The 22,617-nt window shown below is 49.0% G+C and overlaps 1 protein-coding gene across 1 annotated transcript in view; it reads right to left on the bottom strand.

Moving 5' to 3' along the window:
- The window catches only part of LOC110255845 (multidrug resistance-associated protein 4-like), a 131,054-nt gene extending 112,234 nt beyond the window's left edge, over positions 1–18,820 (bottom strand). The window contains 3 exon segments of the mRNA XM_021065788.1: positions 5,595–5,715; positions 6,263–6,373; positions 18,323–18,820. Of these exon segments, the coding sequence (XP_020921447.1) occupies positions 5,595–5,715; positions 6,263–6,373; positions 18,323–18,396 (306 nt within the window). The 5' untranslated portion in view covers positions 18,397–18,820.

The following is a 22,617-nucleotide window of genomic DNA, read 5'->3' as shown; positions in this document are numbered from 1 at the left end:
CGGCACAAGAACGGTGAGAAATTTGCTTCCATGTGAAGGCGCCCCGCTGGCAGCCTGTCCCTGTCCCCTGTGCACTCAAGGCCCCAGCCAACAGGAAGTCCAGGTGGCTCATGTACAGGAGACACACTCTTGCCATCGCCTCCTGCTTTAAGAGCCTTTATGAACTGAGACTTTGGCACAAACACAGATCCAATCCTTCCCTACCTGAGGTTCATGTGTCAGTAGATCAAGAGAATGGAGCCCAGATTTTCTTGGTGAATCACAAAGAAACCAGGCTTGGGAGGCTCCCAGGCTCTCAGTTCTGGAGGGCTGGGTTGGGGGGGTTATGTCTTTACCTCCTAGAAGCTGGGATGTTCCCCGGAATCAAAAGTTAAACATGCCATAGGCCAAGCTAAAAAATGATGTCTTCCATGGCTCTCCATCCAACATACGCTGCAGGTGCTGGTTTGGGAGAAACACTATCTGCCATCTATCCCCCAAGACAAAAATCAAATCCTAAACCAATGAGATGAGAGGCATGGGGGCTATGACCTGAGTAAAACTTGAGAAAAGCAATTTTCTATCCCAATGTGAAAGGCAAAGGAATAGCAACACTTACCCACCCTGTGAAACAGCCACTCCACCCACAGCCTACTTCCTCCCTCTAGTTACCATGTGTGAGGTCCCTTGTCCCCCATCAAGGACCCAGAGATTATCAGAGAAAGACAAATATATGACATTGCTAATATGCAGAATCTAAAAAAAAAAAAAAGAAGAAATGAATTTATTTCCAAAGCAGAGACTCAGAAACATAGAAAACAAACAACCAATGGTTACCAAAAGGAAAGGAGAGTGGAGGGAAGGGTAAATTACGAGGTTGGGATTAACAGATACAGACGATTATACATGTAATAGACAACCAACAAGGACCTACTGTATAGCTCAGTAATGACCTATAAGTGAAAGGAACCTAAAAAATAGTATAGAAATATGTGCGCTGTGACATAAACCTGTAACTATGACAACACTGTAAATCAATTATACTTCAATAGAAATTTGTTAAAAAGCGAAAGATAGAATTCATGGAAAACTGGCCTAGGCATCAGAACATTTTGCTTCAGAAACCAGATCAGCCATCGGATGATGATGACTCCAAGCCCATCACAAGCCCTCGTGCGCCTCCAGGTCCTTATCCATGGAAATACCTGCCTTCTTTACTTCGAAGGAATCCTGAGAAAACTAAATGATATATAACAGCTCAGAGTGCTTTGAAACCAGCATAAAAACAAGTGTAAGCTATGATCATTTACTACACAGAAGTCCTGGGAAGAAAGCTACTCGATTCTTAATGGCACAAGCTTGGAAAACTCATTTGCTGCTGAGAGGTGATCATGGAGAACATGACCTCTTGAGAAACCTCATTCATAAAAGCCAGCTTTTCCAGACAGTGATTAACCGTTTCACTTCTAAGCATATTCTTAAAATTCCTGACCATTATGGAGCTCCCTTGTGGTGCAGTGCGTTAAGGATGCAGCATTGTCACTGCAGCGGGATCGCTGGCCTGCATCTTCCACATGCTGTGGGTGAAGCCAAAAAAAAAAAAAAAAAAAAAAAAAAAACTAACCTTTCTGAGTGCAATCTTGAAAAATGAGTCACCTATTTCCTGACTCCTTAAAATGGATTGAGGGGATGGGGGACAAGTGAAATAAGTGAAGGAGATTAAGAGGTATAAACTCCCAATCATAAAATAAATAAGTCACGTGGCTATAATACACAGTAGAGGAAATAGAGTCAATAATATTGGAATAGCTTTGTGTGGTAACTACACTTATCAGTCAAAATTCTCTAATGTATAAAAATATTGAATCACTATGTTTGTACATCTGAAATGCAAGTCAATTGTAATTCAATTTTTAAAAAATTTTGATTCCACAATTAAAACTTACATAAAGCTTTAAAAAAAGATAAGGAAAATGGATTGGAAAGCACTGCCCCCATTATGACTCAGTCACTGTGGACACCACTCACATCTAGTGGCTAATGCTATGTGCTCAGGAACCAGCAGGTGTGCACAGCAGGTCTGCCCTGCAGGGCCCCTGTTCCCTTTGCTCAGTGCTCCTTCACCCCTCCCTTGCTGCGTGGTCCTCAGGGGCTGCTCAGGGCCCACAGTGTCTCTGCCACCAGCAGCCACTCCTCAACCTCCTGGGCAGAGGGGAGTGAGGGACACTTGGAAGAAAGGGTTGGGGAATAAACGCAAAGCCCAGGGCAGCTCTTGGGGAACGAGCCATGAATCGAGGCACAAAGCTCCCTGTAGACTCAGAGGGTCTGCTTCCTTCCTGCCCATCAGCTGAGCTCCAGAGGGAAGATTTCCACAAACACGTGCCTTCCTACAGCCTCCACCTGGACCAGAGACAATCAGCAAGCGTGGCCTTGGACAAAGGCCAAGTGACCAGAAAAGCCCGGGCTATTTCTAAAGGTCACAGGAATAGGACGCAACCCCGGCCACTCCTCCCCTCTAAGGGGAAGGGCCTGGGGGAACCACACTGGCTCTGTGAGGTCACCCCACTTCCCTACCAGCAGCTTCAGAGAGAAGGCCCCAGATGATGTGGGGAGGTGACCTGTGTGTCTCTGGCCCATGAAGCAGCTGAAGGCTCCTCCTCGCCACCCTGAGGGTCCTGGGCAGGTAGAGACCTGTCCTCCCCACCTGCAGTCCCCGTGGAGGTGCACACAGGGGCCAGGCCTGCCAGGAGCTCGCTGGCTGATCTGTTCTCATCAGGGGTGGCCTCCAGGAGCTCCAGGTCAACATCAGCCTGGTACTCGCTTCTCTGAGCGTTACTGTCATTCTCAATTCTCATAGAACAGAGGTTTTCATATTTCAAAATCCTAACACTAAAAGCCTGGTCCTCAACTGGTATCACCTTCCTCTTCCCGTGGGCGCTGCCAGTAGTGCTGGGGGAGGCCACGCCTGTGCTGTCTGTGGTCACAGCACACTGCCTGGGAGTCATCACAACATTGGCCTTAACAGCCAAAACAAGCAAGCACCCTCCTGGGAGAAAGATCAGCTTCACGTCACACTAATTTATCTGCTACCCACCCAGGAACTGCCTGGTCCCACCCAGCTGTCACCCTAAGACCTCAGGCCTGAGGCAATGGGAAAGTGGATTCAGACAAAAGGACAGAAGCAATGTCCACACCCAGGGGCTGATCTGGGGTTCTCAATCCTGATGAGCAAATGCATCCCCAGATTCAGAGACACCTCCTTCAGCAAGCAGCCACGTGCTCTCACTAAGTAACAACAGAGAGGACTCGGCCTGTGCCCAGATCATCAATGTCCCAACACAGTCACCACCCCAGACCCACTGCCTTCCCACGGGTCCATCTCAACGAGCTGGTGTGTAACGGTGTCACAAGTGTGCGAATGGACGTGTAGACATAGCTCACCTGGGCCGCCACAGCTCACCCACGTTGGGATGGAAAGGAGGAAAGGTGGCTTCTTCCTAAAGGCTCCTGACCCCTGTGAACCCAGCACGATGCTGCTGCCAGTGTCACACTCTCGGCACTTCCAGCACCCAGAGGATGTGGTCGCCTGGATTCCACCCTCATTTATGATCCCCAATCTGAGCCCCTGCTCCCAGGAGTTCTCAGCACCCTGTTTATTACCCTGAGGCCAATTCAGGGTGCAGGTGTCTGAGACCCTGGAGACGAAGCTCTCAGGACGCGCCTCCCTGACCCTGGACAAGCCATCAGTCCTTAGATGGTCAGGCTCATCTGTCCTTTATGCTTCGTGTAACTGCAGGCACACATGTAACCACGTGTACTCAGTGTCCTCTCTTCTAGAGTGGGGGTAACATAACACCAAGGATTTCATGGACTAAGCCAAAGAAACAAAAGTGACATTCCATGGAAAGTGCTCATAACAGTTGGTGACTACTTAAAATTGTTATTACTAAACTGCTAACAGTCCTGCTGCCACCACAAATACACTGTAACTGAGATGAACCTACATTACCACGAGTACTGTTAGTATTACTAGGGAGTATAAGCAGCTGGTACTGCTAAAAGTACTACTAGTACTGTAGAGATGAGCCCCTGTTACTGCTAGAGTACTGCTAGGACTACTACTGAGATGAACCCTCAGGTCCTCCACTCCCCACCTTCCTGCCATGACCGCCCAACAACCACCCTCTGAAAGAGGGGCCAGCACTCTACCAGTGGCCACTTTGTGCAGCCCCGGGCTGTTCTTCCTGGACCCCAGCAGTGAGTATCACTGGGCTGGACAACTGTGGGATCAACACTGCCCTTTACACAGCACTGCGGTACCTGGGGGCTCTGTGTCCTCTCAAAGGTGACACTCTGCCCCTGCACCTGTCCCCACCCTCTGGCACATGGTCAGCCCACCTTTGTCATCAGTGAGAACTCAGACTCCCAGCACCATCAGTCACCTGGGAGCTGACAGAGTCTCTGGTTTCTTCAGTGTGGGGGCAGGTTCACCTACCTGGCCACCCTCTGCCCACAGGGCCCTTCAGGACAAGAGCCACACCCCCACCTACAAACCCCTGCCCACCCTCCTCGCCCAACAAAATGTACTGACGACAACTCACTACCTTCTCCAGCTAAACAGCCCTTTCCTGGCAGCTGCCCCTCTGTCCCACTTGCTGTCACACCCACAGGCTGCCCATGTCCCTAAGGCAGCACAAAGGTACCACAGAGAGCATGAGCCACCAGGAGGAGGTGCAGCAGACACCCTGCAGCCACAGCCCACAACAGGCCGGCTGACTGGCACTGTGCCCCGGGGGGAGCAGTCTCACTGGGGACCTTGACCCAGACTCTTCAGGGTCACAGTGGTCACAGACCTCCCAGCTTCAGGCTTTGGTCTCCCTCTGGACACCCCTTCCTACACACGCTGCAAACGCCAGGCTGCCAAGCCTCCCCCTGCAACCAGCAACACCGCTGACAACCAGGGACAGAAACCAGAATGGGTGGGACACAGAATTCATGGTAAAGCTGGAGCTCCCCCCACAGGGAGCTGGGGTTTGGGGTACCCGGTCCATAGGGAAGGGAGTGCTCCTGGGAGCTCTGGGCAGCTTCAGCCCAGATCCAGGGCCCCAGTTCTGCTCCCCTGGAAGGACAGAGGTGACGCCCCTTCTTAGGAAAGTGTTTATCAGATATGACCTGGTGAAGTTAATTATTTCTGAACACCAATAAAATGTCGTTATTCTGAGCTCTGGTCCAAGTTTACTTCCCCCAAACCACAGGGCACATACTCCTTGAGGTTGTAGGATCTTGTTTCGGTCAAGGATCACTCTTAGCATTTACATTATTTATTAAGCACCAACAGTGTCTTAACATGGTATCAAATGGCCTTTCCTTTCAGTGCCATCCTTCCATGACATTGTGTTTTAATCAGGTAAAGAAAAACAGCAATCCCCAGGAGATCCAGGCCTTTAAGCATCTGTGCATTCTAAACACAAACACAACCGCTGAGCTCCATCATCATCCCTAGACAAGACTTATCCTCAGACCTTCAACTGCTGGCCTCTCTCCCCTCCACCCCGTCCATCTCAGGATTGATCCACATACACTGAATAGCAAGGCACTGTATGCAAAAGCTTTACCTCAAGAAACGTAAAAATTCCCAAAACTAAATAGGATTTCCAGTAACACTTGATGATGGCTTTTGTTAAAGAAGGCTCCTGTGCGTCTTTCTCAGCTCTCGAAACTTCTCGATGCCAGTACCTGCGAGGATACACAAAGCACAGTAAAGGACAGCCTGCCCACCACAGGGAGCATGAGGGAGGGGCGGCGTGGAGACAAGCCTCTACTGCAGGGCCCTCTGTGACTGTCCCCGAGGGGCTGGCTAATGGCTTGCAGGCTCCTGAAGGCAGAACGATGCAGAACCTGAAGCACCAGAACAACAGGCTTTGAGGGAAAGAGGCCCAGTCTCAGGACACACGTGCCTGCCAAGCTCGGCTGGACTCACAGCACAGGAGCAGCCCAGGAAGGCAGCCGAGCTCCTCCAGGGACACCCCCTCGGGGACAGAGCCCGGCATCCAGGGCCTTGGCTGCGGGCCCCTCCTCTTCCACAAGCACCCAGGACACACGGGGTCCCCAGCCTCCAGAGTCGGCTCAGCCCGGGCTCCGCCTGAGGGGCAGGGGCGAGCGTGCAGGGTCCGGGGAAGGGGGCTCCAGGAGAGCCCAGGGGAAGGCAGAGCCCACTCCCACCACCAGCCACACGGAGACCTGCTCCCTCTTCCTCCCCTGCGCCTGGCTGCCTGCTGCTCACCCTCGCAGCTCTTCTCCAAGGCGCGCGGAGCGATCTTCTGGAAGCACCAAGTACATGTCATCTTCCTCTAACCTCCGCTTGTAGCCAACTCGCAACAGGGGGTTTAGCCAGCTGTTAAAATGGAGAGAAAAGGAGAAAGACATGCATCCAAACCAGGCATCTCTGTCTAATTAGAATCCTACATTCATGGGCTTTGCCTTAAAATGGTCTAAGAGTTCCTGCTGTGGCACAGCGGGTTAAAGAGCCAGTGTTTTCTCTGGAAGGTTCAGGTTCGACCCTCGGCCTGGCGCAAGGGATTAAGGATCTGGCATTTCCACAGCTGTGGTGTAGGTCACAGCTGAGTCTCTGACTTGGTGCCTGGCCTGGGAACGACAGGTGAGGCCAAGAAAAACAAGAAGGTCCACATTTTAAATATACAGAGATATGGGAGGGAAATTAGTTATTTACTTCCACACACACGCACACGCACGCACACACACAGAGTCCCTAGCTCTACAGGCTGAAAGGCCCTAAAAGAGAGGGAATTCCAGACCCCAGATCTTCGGGTCTTATTTTTTTAACATATTTTTCTTCCTTGTATTGAGAACTTTTAGGAAGTACTCTCTTAGCAGCTTTCATGTGTGTAACACAGCGTGATTAACCCCAGTCACCACACTGGACACCACATCCCATGACTTGCTTATTTTATACCTGGAATCTGCGCCTTTGGGCACCTTTCACCCACTCCTTGGTTTTTTAACACCCTTCCTAAGACGAAGCAAGGCTCCTGAAGAAATGGCTGGTCCCAAGGTCTGTGTAAGCACCTGATAATTAGCTTCTTTGACTTTAATGTAAGTGCCTGTCATTAGGCTTTGGAGACACGCGCTTCAAAGACATCCATCTCCATGAACACATGCCAGCCTCACAACTAGATAAAGACAAAAGGCCACCCCGCCCATGAAGTTCCCAGTTTTCTTTTCCTCTCCTCTCCTCTCCTCTCCTCTCCTCTCCTTTCTTTCTTTCTTTCTTTCTTTCTTTCTTTCTTTCTTTCTTATTTTTTGCTATTTTTTTTTAGGGCCGCAGGTGCAGCATATGGAAATTTCCTGGCTAGGGGTCAAATTGGAACTATAGCTGCCAGCCTACGCCATATGGGATGTGAACCATGTCGGCAACCTCACCACAGCTCATGGCAACACCAGATCCTTAACCCACTGAGCAAGTTCAGGGGTTGAACCCATGTTCTCATGGATCCTAGTCAGGTTTATTTCCACTGAGCCATGACAGGAACTCTGAAGTTCCCATTTTTAGAAATCTCTGGTGGACCTAGAACAGATCATCTCACTGACTGCTTGCTTCTCCTTTCCTGCACCTTAATTCCTGCTCTTATATTTTAAATTCACCGGCAGAAAGTGAACGCAGAAATGTTAGGCATCCTGCCCTTGACCCCAAAGGGGCAGGACACCAAGCCCACGCTTACTCACACATACTCTCTCTATCCAGGTGTGCCTTGAACCCTCCACAACACGGGACTGATAAACCTTGAACTCTGAACATTTCAAAGTTCCCTGATGGTTGTTGCAGAAACCTATCTCACAATCATAAGAGCCACCAGGGCCTGTCAGCCACAACACTGGCTCCAAAAGGGCCTTGTCTGTGGGGGCTGCCGGAACCAGTACAGGCCCAGGTGAGCAGCACCCCAGGCATGCCCACCCACAGCATCGCTATCAAGAGACCAAGACCCACAGGCAGAGGTCCATGATGGACCTGGGACCTCTTGCACCATCAAGTGAGGAAGCGCTCAGGAATTGTGAGGATGTGTAGAAAGACAGAGAAGCCAGCTTGAATGGCTCTCACTACCCAAACCTGGGATACTGTCAGCATCACGACAAATACATGGCAATGAATGACAACCCATTAAATAATGAAAGACTCCAGGAGTCTGTACTGCCATGTAAACAGGAGAGAAGGGAAAGCTCTAACAAACAAACAAACATAAAAGGAACCACAGAGTTAGAAATTTATCAACAGAAGTTAAAACTAGTGGAACACGATATTTACATAATCGCAAATTATCTCTCTGCAAATTATTTATTAACGTTAAAAGGAAAAAACAGTAACTGTGAAGAGGATTCCCCAAGACCCTATTCACATCCATTGTGCATTATTCAAACGATAATAATTAACATGCAGAGATAGCCCAAAGATTAACACTATTTAACTGATTTGGGCAGAGTTAGAAAATTTCCAAAGCCGGACAATAATAACCCATAAGGCAGAGACCACATTTCTCTTATTTATTGCATTATTCTGGGGACAATATGGGTGCAGAGGAGATGCCCAAGAATTATCTGTTGAATAAATGAGTGTCTACGAATTATCAAAGAAGAAATGAGAGAGATTGAACTTCAGATTTTTCAAACCCTCAACACCTGGCACCTCTAAAGAACCCCAGTCCATGGAGTTCCCACTGTGGCTCAGTGGTAATGAGCCCAACCATATTCATGAGGACTAGGGTTCGACCCCTCATCTCGCTCAGTGGGTTAAAGGATCTGGCGTTGCCATGAGCTTCGGTGTAGGTCACAGACACAGCTCGGATCCTGCATTGCTGTGCCTGTGGTGTAGGCCGAGAGTCACAGCTACGATTCAACACCTAGGCTGGGAACTTCCATTTGCTACTGGTACAGCTCTAAAAAGACAAACAAAAAACAGTCTAGGAGCCAGAATACTGCATTCTAGTAGCAGCAGTGGTTCTGAGGATCCAGGGCCTCAAATGTGGCCCTTCCCCTTCTCCACCCCAGTTCAGCATTTCCATGACCAGTATCTCTAGGTCTCAATTTCCTTCTAAAACAAAAGTATACATCTGTGAGCTTTACCACTAAGTAGGCAAGAAATAGACTGGCCCATTAATCCTACGGTCACAGCCCCCTACCTTATCACCACACATCTTCCCAAAACTTCTTCCCATACTACAACCATTCCGCATGATAACTGCCCTAATTCCTTAATTGACACATCTGCACACAATTCAGTAACACAGAATAAAGCAAGGAATCACAAGGAAAATATTACTCGTGCTGGCCAACTCCCAGGGTTTTGAAGGATTAAATCAGTACTGGTTGTAACTAACAAGGAAGGGACCTCACCACCAGCAGGTAACAACCTGTCTACTTAGCACAGCATGCATGGCCACCACTAGGTACAGGACTCAATCCTGACCAAGACCCCTCCGAGCCCCTGAGTATCTGGTGGGACTCGCCCCTGAATGGGGGGCCAATCAAACGCTTTCTCCCAAACTGTGAGGCTCCATCCCCCAGGAGGGATGACAGAGCTCTGGCTTCCAGGCTCCAGGGGTCCCTCCTGAGAGTAAAGAGCACGAGTGCCTAACCCAGCAAGCCTCCCATGCCACTCGTTGGGATTCCTAAAACCACAAACCATAGGAAAGAAACTACCTTACCTGAATCAAAGAACTGTTCTAGATGCTGAATTCGATGCATGTGAACATGCAATTCACATTTTCTTAGTTAAAAAGACACCTAGGAGTTCCCATCGTGGCAAAGCAGAAACGAATCTGACTAGGAACCATGAGGTTGTGATCCCTGGCCTTGCTCAGTGGGTTAAGAATCTGGCATTGCCATGAGCTGTGGTGTAGGTCACAGACGCACCTCAGATCTGGAGTTCTACCCCTAGCCTGGGAACCTCCATATGCCAATGGGTGCAGCCCTAAAAAGCAAAATAATAATAATAAGACAACTAACTCAAAGCTAAAGAACTCACAGAATCTAGTAAGTTACCTTGATGTTGTCACAGGCTGCTCAGGGTTTATCAGTCCATGGAAAATAAACATCTGTGCATTTAGGCTAACTTAGGAGATATGTCATCTCAAGTGCTCACAAAGCTGTGCCTCGGTACCGGCATCACCTGTGTGAGTGCCTGCCCATCTGCAGTGGCCCCCACCTGCTTGTCCAGTCCATATCCCTCGTCAACAGGAACCCTTTCTCGTGGCCAGGCTAGCTGCCATCTTATCCCCTCAACACACACACCAACACTCCGTCTATTCCCCAGCCCCAGTCTTTAGCCTTTGTTTCAAATAGACTTTGCTTTCTTTTTTGGCCATCCCTGCAGAATGAGGAAGTTCCCAGGCAAGGATCAGACCTGAGCTACATCAATGACAAATGCTTAACCACTAAGCCACCCAGGAACTCCAAATAAAAACAATCTTAGCGCAGTTTTTTAAGTTCACAGCAACTCTGAGCAAAAAGTACAGAGAGTTCCTGTATACCCACTGCCCCACATACACACAACCTCCCTCCTGACCAACCTCCGTCAACAGAGATGGTAACTGATGCTATCTATGACTGATGAACTTACACTGAAACATCCATCATCACCCAAAGTTCATGGTTTACTTTAGTTCACTCTTGTTGTGCAATCCATGGGTTTTGACAAACACGTAAGGACGTGTATCTAAATTATTATACCTCACAGAGTAATGTTACTGCCCTAAAAATCTCCGTGCTCTCCTTGTTTATCCTTCCCTCCCTCCAACCCCTGTCAACCACTGATCTTTTTACCGTCTCCAGAGTTTGGATAAATGCCAAAAAGAGGAAAGGCCGAATTACATAAAAAGTGTATGTTCAGTTTTGGAAGAAACTGCCAAAGCAGCTGCCCCATTTTGAATTCCCATCAGCAATGAGTGAGTGTTCCGACCGCCCCCTTTTTAAAAGCCGGCTTAACTGATGACACCTATTCAAGTGCCAGCTCCTTCATGGAGCCTCTTGGAACTCTCCAGCACACCTCACTTCCTTGGTTCCAGGGGTAATTTCCATGGCAGATGTCCTCAGATGTCCTTTGTACCTATCATTTCATCCCTAAAGTCACTAACTGGAAGCCCACACACAAGATCATAACAACAAACTTGTCTGGTGTGGTACATATCAATATTTTTTTAAATAATAGCTAAAAGAAGTAAGAAAATTTCCCATAAAAATCCACATTCTAAAACGCTCTTGAGCACTCAGGGTCTGCCCACACTGAGTACCCGTTTCCCCTGATTTTTCTATGCCACTTGGATATTTTCTATCCTGCCCTACTGTTATAAAGGAAACGTCAATCATGGTATATCTATAATGACAGGAGCATTCTTCACAGCAGCCAAAAGGTGGAGGCTACTCAAGTGTCCAAGGAGTGGATAAAGTATGGTAGACACAGACACAGAATATTATTTACCCTGAAAAAGGAAATTCTGGGAGTTCCCATTGTGGCACAGCAGAACAAATCCGACTAGTAACCATGAGGTTGTGGGTTCAATCCCAGGCCTCACTCAGTGGGTTAAGGATCTGGCGTTACTGTGAGCTGTAGTGTAGGTCACAGATGTAGCTCGGATCCCGCATTACTGTGGCTGTGGTGTAGGCCAGCTGCTATACCTCCAAATGGACCCCCAGTCTTGGAATCTCCATATGCTGAGGGTGTGGCCCTAAAAAGCAAAAATAAAAGGAGGGTGGGAATTCTAGGAGTTCCCACTGTGGCTCAGTTGGTTAAGAATCCACTAGTATCCATGAAGATGCAGATTTGATCCCCGGCCTTGCTCAGTGGGTTAAGGATCTGCATTGTTGTGGTTGTGGTATAGGCCAGCAGCTGCAGCTCTGATTTGACCCGTAGCCTGGGAACTTCCATATGTCGTGGGTGCAGCCCTAAAAGAAAGAGAGAAAAAAAAAAAAAAAAAAAAGGAAGTTCTGACACGTGCTACAACACAGATGAACCTTAAGGTCATTATGATCAATCTCACAAGAAGTCCCCAAAAGAATCAAAATTATACAGACAGAAAGTAGAACAAGGAGGACTGCCCGTTGTGGCTCAGTGGTTAATGAATCCGACTAGGAACCAATGAGGTTGTGGGTTCGATCCCTGGCCTCGCTCAGTGGGTTAAGGACCCAGCGTTGCCATGAGCTGTGGTGTAGGTCGCAGAAGCAGCTCCGATCCCACATTACTGTTGCTGTGGCTGTGGCTGTGGCCGGTGGCTATAGCTCCGATTAGACCCCTAGCCTGCCTCGGGTGCAGCCCCAGAAAAAAAGACAAAAAAGAAGAACAATGACAGCCAGGGGATTGGGTGAGGGGGTTGTAGTAATGGGTACAGAGTTTCTGCTTTATAGAAAGAGAATTCTGTTGATGTGATGATGGTTGTGTAAGAATGTATTGTAATTAATACCACTCACCTATATACGTAAAAATGGTAAATACTGTGTAATATTATACCATATATTTAAACTATTTTAAGAAACACTAAGTTCACTAAAATTGATTTCCTTACCCACTGATGGGTTGCAACCTCATGTCTGCACAACACTGGTGTGGACAGCTGCCCACTGTGCAGACACTGCCCTTAGCAGCGCCATCTCCGTGACAGAGTGGGGCTCACGCTGTAACCCCTGTGACCAGTGTGGTTCCCAGAAACACTGTACGTTCATGAACACATGATCCCATGGACATGACCCACTGCCATCAGTCTGCAGTGACGCCTGCAATGATGCCTCCCTGGGAGGCTGGCTTCTTCCCCACAGGACAACTCTGGCCCTCAGCCAGGGCTGGGAATCATCTGCCTGGAGGAAGGGAGGGCTTCTGGGAAGAGACAAAGTGGTCACTGCCACGGCACAGGAACAGCCACCTCGGGCCCAGGAGTAGGAGACAAGAAGGTCACACGTGGGCCTTAGGTTCACACACAATCCCCAGCCACGCCGTTCGCACACAAAAGTCCACATGGAAGTTGTTTACTGGGACTGCGGCTATGATTAACAGACTCTTTGTCTATAACACCTCGGCATACATTTGCATCACCTCAGCCCTGGACAACCTAGCAGTGCGGTGTTTATAAAAGCTGTATACAAATATCACCGTGTTTGTCCAAAATTTGCAGGAGGCTAAGAGAACTTGGCAGTCATCCCACAGATACCCTGAGATGCTCTGGTTTGCAGTGGAGCTTTCTTGGGCTTAGGGTTAAGTTTTCTTAAATTCTGTCCTTTTGCTATTTATGTAACAGACATTGGGCCTGAGAGAAACAGGGCACAGGGCATGACTGGCTTTGCATGACACCAGGGCTTTGCATAAAACTGAAGAGGGGGACAGGATTCCCTCAGCCTTCTTCAATCACCACAGGATCAAAGCTGGGAAACAGGCTGAACATCCAAGAATCTCTGAGCCTCCCCCTGCCTAGAACTGCCAGGGCTAGCCTCCACCACAATCTCCATTTGATGAGTTCGCATCGAGGCACAGCAGAAATGAGCCTGACCAGGATCCATAAGGATGCAGCCTCGACCCCTGGCCTCGCTCAGTGAGATTAGGATCCAGTGGTCCCATGAGTTCTGGTGTAGGTTGCAAACACAGCTCGGATCTGGCTTTGCTGTGGTGTAGGTTGGTGGCTACAGCTCCCATTTCACCCCTTGCCTGGGAAACTCCCTATGCCACAGGTGTGGCTCTAAAAAGCAAAAACAAAAAACAAAAACAAAACAAACAAACAAAAAAACCCCACTCCATTTGAATAAGAATTCATGAGAAATCTAAAGTGTTGGATGTACTCAGAGAGGCAAAAGCTGATTAACCTCAAGAACCTGAGAGAAGGTTCTTGGGGAAACATTCCAGAGGGTGGGCGCCTTATGCTGCTGCTGTTCTCTGCAAAAGCCTTTCACAGGCAAAGAGAGCTCCTCCTGGCCTGGCCACTGTGACCACAGTCAAACAGGAAATCTGAGGAACCTCTACCTTCAGGGACGATGTGAGCCCCACTGGGCCACAGCCTCCTCCTTACTGTTCTCCTTTCCCCCAAGCACCTGAGACCCGATGCAAAGTAAGTGCCGGATAAACCGAAATACTTGCTACTTGACACAATAATCAGCCCACATATGCCCAATATGTGACCTCATTTTTTTTTTTTCTTTTTGGGCTGAACTCGGGGCATATGGAAATTCCCAGGGATTGAATCCTACACCACAGCTGCAGCAATGCTGGATCCTTAACCCGCTCTGCCAGGCTGGGGATTGAACCTGCAATGCCACAGGACAAGCTGGATTAACACGCTGCGCCACAGAGGGAACTCCAGACTCCATTTATTTTATATCCCCAAAAAGGATAAGAAAAAAAGATATTTTCACCACAAGAAATCAGGAAGATGCATATATTTAAGTCAATTATCTCTCCTAATTCATAAAAAACTCATTTATGGGGTTCCTCTGTGGCATAGCAGGTTAAGAACCAGGCTTTATCACTGCTGAGGTATGGGTTCGATCCCTGGCCCAGGAACTTCCACGTGCCTTAGGACGAAAAAAGAAAACAAAATAAAACAAAAAACAATTTATTCAGAACAAGGTTCCTACTTCATTTGGAACCGCCCCAAAACCTGCTAACTTTTTTTCCCCAAAGTCACCACACAGCACAGTTGTAATTTTTAGACACTTTCCTCTCCTAAAGACTCTTTCAGCACAGACCAGCTAGGCCCCCTCCATCAGGCCCAGCCTCAGTGTGGTTCGGTCAGCTTGGCTCAGGTGTGAAGTCCTGAACAGAATCCTCCGTGATTGCTTCCTTTGGTCCCCAGTCCCTTGGAGTCATGACTCTTGCGGTCCACCTATCAGACGCAAGCTGTGCCTTCAGTTCCCCAGAGGAGTAAGTCATTGAAAACACGGAAAGTTTAGAATAAAAGGCCCTGTGTTCACAGAGCAGCATTTGATGCATTTCCTTCCGTTTCACTTAGCGAGCTGAGGATCTTAAGACACTGATGCAGCATTACAGCCCTCTTATTCTCGCCAATGCCTCTTCCAGCTGGCTCCAGGTTGTTCTTTTTTTTTTTTTTTTTTTTTTTTTGCTATTTCTTGTGCTGCTCCCATGGCATATAGAGGTTCCCAGGCTAGGGGTCGAATTGGACCAAGATCAAGATCACAGGGCTGGTCATCAGGCAGGCAGTCACCACAGAGTTCAAATCGCCAACAGACCGGGTCCTTCCATCAGGGGTGTGGATCCGGCTTCCTCAGCCTCTGCAGAGCCCAAGGGCAACAGGGAAGCCACCCATGCCCTCGGAGTCCACGGCCCACTCTTCCTCCTGGCCCACTGCAAAGGCACTGCAGTCAGCTCATGGTCTAAGCGAGCGAAGACGGTGAAGGTCTGGGTCACCTGCGGGCCTGCCAGTCTCTACACCTGACCCAGGACTTCCCTGGGCCTCATGGTCCCCTGGCCTCAGCTTCCTGTTCAGCTGGCCCTCTCTGCTGGAGCTCAGTGCCTTCACTGGCTGGACTCGCACACATCTTCAGGGGACCCCTATATTCCCTGGGACTGGACCACGACAAGAGACTTCCCCATGACTGTCATCGTCGCCCCAGCTCCCACAGCCCAGCAGGACCACCCAGCCCAGACGCCCACCCACTGGGCCTGCCAGGTGCCACCTCAGGGAGGACCCACTCTCCCTGTAGCTTTCACGGCCATCACTGTCATGCACAAACCACGGGTCAAGGGTTACCTTAGGAGAATACCTGCTCAAGTGGGATAGCTATAGTAATAGGTTTGCACTAGTCATTACTTTTGGCAAAAGTATAGCCAATACTGCCATGACCTTGTCCAAGCTCCCACCCACAATCCATGGCACAGGGGAGGGGCACATTTTATGGAATATGAACTTCAGCTCCATCAGGGCAATCATATTATTTATCATCCAACCTAAGATACTCTTAGTAGTAAAACAGGGTATGGTTAATAAATACAATATGATAAGGAGTATAAACCAGGACTGTCCTGGGCAAAGCAAAAGTTGAGCTGCCTGGTACAGGTGAAAAGGAAAATTTTAATTTTTTTTTTTTTTGGCTGCACCTGCAGCATGTGGACATTCCCAGGCCAAGGATCAAACCCACGCCACAGCAGCAACCCAAGCCCCTGTAGTGATTGATAATGCCAAATCCTTAACCTGCTGCGCCACAAGAGACCTCTGAAAAGTTAAGAGAAAAAAAAGAAAGATAGCGGCTCTATAACCTCAAGCAGTCAAAAATTTTACTACTAATCTGATTTTATATCAAATCAAGGTATTTTGTTTTCCCCCTCTGGGGGAGAAGGGGCAGGAGGGAGGCTGCTACACCAAGTCATTTATATCCTTCCAAAATAAAAGATGCAAGTGCAATGCATAGGATCATGGCCTGTCAGAAGACCTGGCTACAAAGAACACAAAATCTTTTCTCTACAATCAAGCCAAAAATCTATCAGGAACCAGGGGACACTTCAGAAATAAAGATTGGGCGGGGAGTCCCCGTCGTGGCGCAGTGGTTAATGAATCTGACTAGGAACCATGAGGTTGCGGGTTCGGTCCCTGCCCTTGCTCAGTGGGTTAATGATCCGGCGTCGCCATGAGCTGTGGTGTAGGTTGCAGACGCGGCTTGGATTCCACGTTGCTGTGGCTCTGGCGTAGGCCAGTGGCTACAGCTCCGATTTGACCCCTAGCCTGGGAACCTCCATATGTGGAGGGAGCGGCCCAAGAAATAGGAAAAAGCCAAAAAAAAAAAAAAAAAAAAAAAAAAGATTGGGCAGGAACACTGACACCAGATTGCTAAGTCTAGGAAAGAAGCCATCACCTGTAGGGCATGCAATATGCTTTGGAGGTGCACTTCTTAAGAGATTTAAGAAAGAGAATTTCCGCACAATCTAAGAAACAATGCAGTTTTTATAAGCACCACCTGTTCTGTTCCTGGATCACACCAGCTCCTCAAACTCAATGTAACTCTCCCTCCCCTGCCTTCCAAGGACCTCGGCCACATTCATCTCTCAACCTCGGAAGCTCAGACAGCTCCATCCTCTCCACTTACTAAGTTGTACTGCTTTGGGCCCAGAGATGTTTTTACCTCTGTGCACCTCCCGTTTCCTTAGCTGGGGGCAAAGAAAGAGGCTACACTTGGCCAAACTTTTACAAATATTATTTGGTAACATAGGAATCTGCATAATGTAGAAAAATATTTCTGAAAGTCTCAGCAGGTCCTGGAGTGGTCAGAGCGGCTGTGCTGGGAATTCTCTTGTGGCTCAGTGGGTTAAGGATCCAGCGTTGTCACGGCTGTGTCCCTGGTTGCAGCTTACAGCTATGGCTTGGGTTTGAACCCTGGTGTGGGGAACTTCAGCATGCCTCAGGGATAGGCCAAAAAAAAAAAAAAAAAAAACCCAAAAAACTGAGTGTCTGTGCCCACAGGAGGTGAGACATTGCCTCCTACCTCAGAGGGATGGGCGCTGAGGAGGAAGAGGCAGGGGAGGGGCAAGGCCTTCCCCTGTTGATCCTCAACCCACATCTTCAAAGATCACCAAACCTCACTGTGTGTAGACATTTAGGGAACCCAGTAAATGGGGCCGACCTTCTGAGGCGGGAGGAGGAGGAGCAGAGACAGTTCCTAGAACCCAGGACACATTAAGAGCTGGAGGCAGAAAAGGGCCTGAGGAAGTGAGCACAGAAGCAGCAGAAAGTGGGGAGTGAGCCATCAGGCCCAGCTCCCTGAGCTCCAGCGGGCTGAGGGGCTGCCCACTTCCTGCCCTGTGACCACGACCCCGGAGGACAGGCCAGGGGCATTAGTGGAAGATGGCAACTGGTCCAGGGCACGAATTAGATAAAGGAAGCTGTTCATAAGCTGCTTGCTTAGGGGAAAAGGGTGCAGCTTTAGTTCAGAACTGCGAACTCCCCAGCAGTACTGGGGAAGCAGGCTAAGCACAGAGTAGGGGGCGGGGAGGGGGCGCAGCGCATTCTCCTGCTGGGTGTAGATTCCCCCTGGGCAGCCTGGTTCTCCGCCTCTCCCCCTCCTGCTCCAGCGGCTCCCCCTCCTCCTCCTCCTCCTACGGGCTGGCGGGGCAGCGAGGAAAGGCAGGGACGCCCAGTGCCCTCGCCGCCAGGCCCCCCTCCCCGGCCCTGCTCCTCCGCCCCCGCGCGCCCAGGCGGGGACCAAGCAACCGGCGTGGGGCCGCCCATTGTCACCGGAAGCCGATATGCCAGGGCAACAGCGGAAAGCGCTTACTTGCCCCAACCCTATGTTCCCGAAAGGCGCAAGCGCTGTGGCAGGGGTGTCACAACTCAGGCGGGGCGCTCACCAGAACAACAGGCGCGAGCAGATGTTCGAGTCGCGCAGCGGGTTGTGCTTCGCCTCCGGGTACACCGGCAGCATCCTGACTGCCGAGACGGGTGCGGTCGCACTGCTCCCGCAGCAGTGCCGCTCACGCTGCTGCCAGAAGGGTCGGCAGGGATGCTGGACCCCAGGCTGGCGCCGGGTCTGCGCTGCGGGAGCCCAGGAAACACTCGCTTCAGGGAATGGAGCGCCTGCGGTCCGCCTCCCAGGCCGCGCCGCCTCGCGGGGCCGCCAACTGTGCGCAGTTGCCTGATGGGCCCAAAGCCCGGAGCAGCTGGCGCGTGCGGGGGCAGCGGGGCAAACGGGTGGCCCGGCGGAGGCCGTCCAGAAAGTGCGAGGCGAGGCGGTAGGCACCTACGGATGGAAGTGGTAGACCTGCCCAAGGACCACGCCTAGACACCAGCGTGCTCGCACCTGGCTGCCAGCTCTGCCTTAGTTCCTGCTCCCAGCCTGGGTACCCAACCAGAAGGTGGAGAGGGGAGGCGTGGTATCTGCCCGCCCCTGCAGCTCAGAAACGCCCCCGCAGCGTTCTGAAGACCCAGAGAAAGCAGGCAGTGGCCTTAGCGGTACACTCTCTGGGCACCCTGCCTTCATCAGGACCAAACTAGGATGCTCTGGGAGGTTCTCCAACTTGCTGCCAAACAGTTGACATCGGACAATGGCTGGATTTAGCACAGATTATGTTTGTAACGTTGCAACATCCATAGATACATTAACAGGATTAGGAGAACTCAAATGATTTTGGAAGATCACTTTCCAAAATGCTTTTGGCATCTCACTTTGCTGCCTTGTGCAGGGGAACCTCTGTGAGCTTTTGGCTGATCTTTTAGATTGAGAAAGGGGAATATGGCGAGAGAGACAGCCTTAGGATAGTTTTCATCATGTGCTCAGAACCTAGTGGAAGAACAGTGGTATATGGAATAAAACACCGGTTATGGGCATTTCTGGCAACATGACTGCCCTTTTAATTATTTTTATTTTTTTTTAACTATCTTTAATAGTTAAGCTGATGCTTTGCAAAACTGCCACATTTTCAAGAAGGTCAAGAGAATGTGGGCTACTGTTAATAGGGTCTAGTCCAGTAAGAGCACACTGAGTGGCCCATCAATGAAATCTTTGCCAGACCTGGGAATCAGTATTCCCAGCACTGTGGAATGAAATGTCCCCAAAACCATGGTCAGGTTTATGACACTGAAGGGGCCCTGCCAACTGAAAACTGGCACTTGTCATCCGCCTCTACAAGGATTCGGTCAATAGCCACTGCAGTCACTGACCTTCAGCATCCCCTGAAGGGAACCCAGGGTGGGCATCAAGACTGAGGCACTCTGTGCTCTGGGAAAATGTGTTAGGTAGGATGGATAGGGACTCGGACCCGGGTGATTCAAAACAGGCCATTTATCGTTTCCAAGAACAGGAGCCCTGCGATCAAACAATGAAGACACATGCAGGTACCAAAGGAAGCTCTTCAGGCATCTCCCTATAATCTTTTTCCCACGCAAATAAGGCAGTCCTGCCTGGAACCAATCAGAGACTCAAAACACGCCCCCCATACAGAGATCAAAACAACCTTCAGCCCTTAGGCACCCATGACACAGGGGGGTTGGGACAGGAAATTAGTGGGTGAGGGGAAAGAGAATAGGAGTCCCCAAACAGGTCCACAATATAGGAATATAAGGAGAGACCCAGTTGCAGCCAGCGCCAGTCCCTACACAGGGCAGCCTGCGCACTCTGAGGGTGTAAGTAAATAAAAGTCTCTGTACACTGCAACCTGACTCTTGATTGCCTCTCCTTGCATGGCCATGCAATAAACTTTTCTCTACTCCAAACTCCGACATTTTGGTATGTTTGGCCTTTCTGTGCATCAGCACACGGACTGGTGCTAACAAGGCCAGGGATGGAACCCATATCCGCATGGATATGACTTGTGTTCATTACTGCTGAGCCATGAGGGGAACTCCCTACACTTTTATTTCTAACGATACCCTTTTAAAGAAGGTATTATTATCCCTGTTTTACAGATGAGAAAGATGAGGCTCAAGAACAGAACTTGTCCAAGGATTTAAAATCCATGCGTAGGAGTTCTCGCTGTGTCACAAGGAGATTGGAGGCATCTCTGCAGCACCAGGACACAGGTTTGGTCCCCCGCCTGGCACAGTGGGTTGACATATCTGGCAACGCAGTTGTGGCTTGGATTTGACACACACACCCAGGAATTCCAGGCTGGAGTTGTGGTTCAGATCTGATCCACACCCAGGAATTCCATATGGAGCAGGCTGGCATAAAATAAATAATAAAATAAAATAAAATAAATCTGATCTGGACCCAAGTGAAAGTCCAGCATGGTCTCACTGGAGGGTGGACAGTGTGCATGAAAAGTGCCTAGAATATGCTGTTTGAATGAAGGAATGACAGCAGGTCCGAATGATCCAAATCTTGGCCATCTTCTCTTCCCTTCCACCCTAAATGAAGAAAGCTCAAAGTTCTTTGTGTTTATAACAACATCATTTTATTATTCTTTGAGTATTTCCCATGTACCTTGGCTAAAATAGTGTTATTACTTTTTTTGGATGCACCCACAGCATGCATAAATTCCCAGTTCAGGGACCCATCCTACATCATAGCAGTGACCTTATCCACAACACTGACAATGCCAGGATCCTTAACCCAGTGAGCCAGGAGGGAACTCCTAAAATAGTGTTATTAATAGTGGCCTTTTTCTTTTTCTTGTCTCTTTTAGGGCCACACCTGTGGCATGGGGGAGTTCCCAGGCTAGAGGTCGAAACAGAGCTGAAGCTGCCAGCCTACACCACAGCCACAGCAACACCAGATCCAAGCCCCACCTGTGACCTACACCACAGTTCACAGCAACACAGGATCCTTAACTCACTGAGAGAGGCCACAGATTGAACCCACATCCTCATGGATACTAGCTGGGTTCATAACCTGCTGAGCCACAACAGGAATTCCCAATAATGGCTTTTAACACAACATTGTAAATCAACTATACTTCAATTAAAAAAAACCAACAGCTTTATCTTCACTTATGCAAGATGAATAATTTGTAACCATGCCCTCCTGGACACAAAAACATTTCCCAGTCCACCCAGTTTCTTATTTGCACAAAAAAGGCTTTAGCCTCACAAACACCAAAGCCCAGGTTCAAACAGTTGCTAATCAGGGAAATAGGCAATGCAAAAACAAAGGAGGAACAATTAAGAAACTATAGTACAAATGGACTTGTGGTTGCCAAGAGGGAGGGAGAAGGAGTGGGATGATTGGGGGAGTTTGGGGCTAGAAGGTGCAAACTATTACATTTAGAATGGATAAACAACAAGGTCCTAAAGTACAGCACAGGGAACTACATCCAATTTCCTGGATAGATCATGATGGAAAATAATGTTTTTAAAAATCTATGTATATGAATGACTCAGTCATTTTGCTGTAGAACAGAAATCAGCACAACATTATAAATCAACTATAATTTTTTTAAAAAGAAAAGAAACTATAGTGTGGAGATTAAAGCTGGATCAAAGAATGTACAGAACAATATCTCAATATCTTTGATTTCTGTGGGACTGAAGGCCAGCACCCAGACTCCTGAGCCCTGCCCTGTTATCTCACCACAAACCAATCAGAAGAAAGTCACACACCCTGCAGCCCTCACCCCCAAATTTTGCATATAAAAACTTCTTCCAGGAGTTCCCACTGTGGCACAGAGGAAAGGAAGCTGACTTGTATCTGTGAGAATGCACCTTCAATCCCTGGCCTCCCTCAGAGAGTTAAGGATTCAGCATTGCCTGTAGCTGAGGTGTTGGTCACAGACTCAGCTCAGATCTAGCTTGCTATGGCCGAAGGGCTGTGGCAAAGGCCGGCAGCTGTAGTTCCAATTTGACCCCTAGCCTGGGAACGTCCATATGCCATGTGTGTGGCCCTAAGGAGCAAAATAAATAATTAAAATGAAAATGAAAACTTCTCTTCCCTCAAATGGATAGGGATGGAGTGGGATAGTTACACAGGTAGTTGCAGGTCCCAGGAGGGCACCACAGAAAGAGAGGAAAACCTAGGGAACTTTGGGAGATCATTGTGAAGTTCATAATCACCCAGGAAACCATCTATATGATTTCTTATCTATAAAACCATAAATAAAAGCAGGAGAGGCCTCAGATCTTTAAGTGAAAGGTAAAATGAAGCCTGCATCCAGGGTCAGCAAGACAAGGATGCTAGATCCAAGAACAGGAATTTAAGGGAAAGTAGGAGACC

This window comes from Sus scrofa, chromosome 11 (genome assembly GCF_000003025.6).
Source record: "Sus scrofa isolate TJ Tabasco breed Duroc chromosome 11, Sscrofa11.1, whole genome shotgun sequence".
NCBI lineage: Eukaryota > Metazoa > Chordata > Mammalia > Artiodactyla > Suidae > Sus > Sus scrofa.
This window is presented reverse-complemented; position numbering and strand designations above follow the sequence as displayed.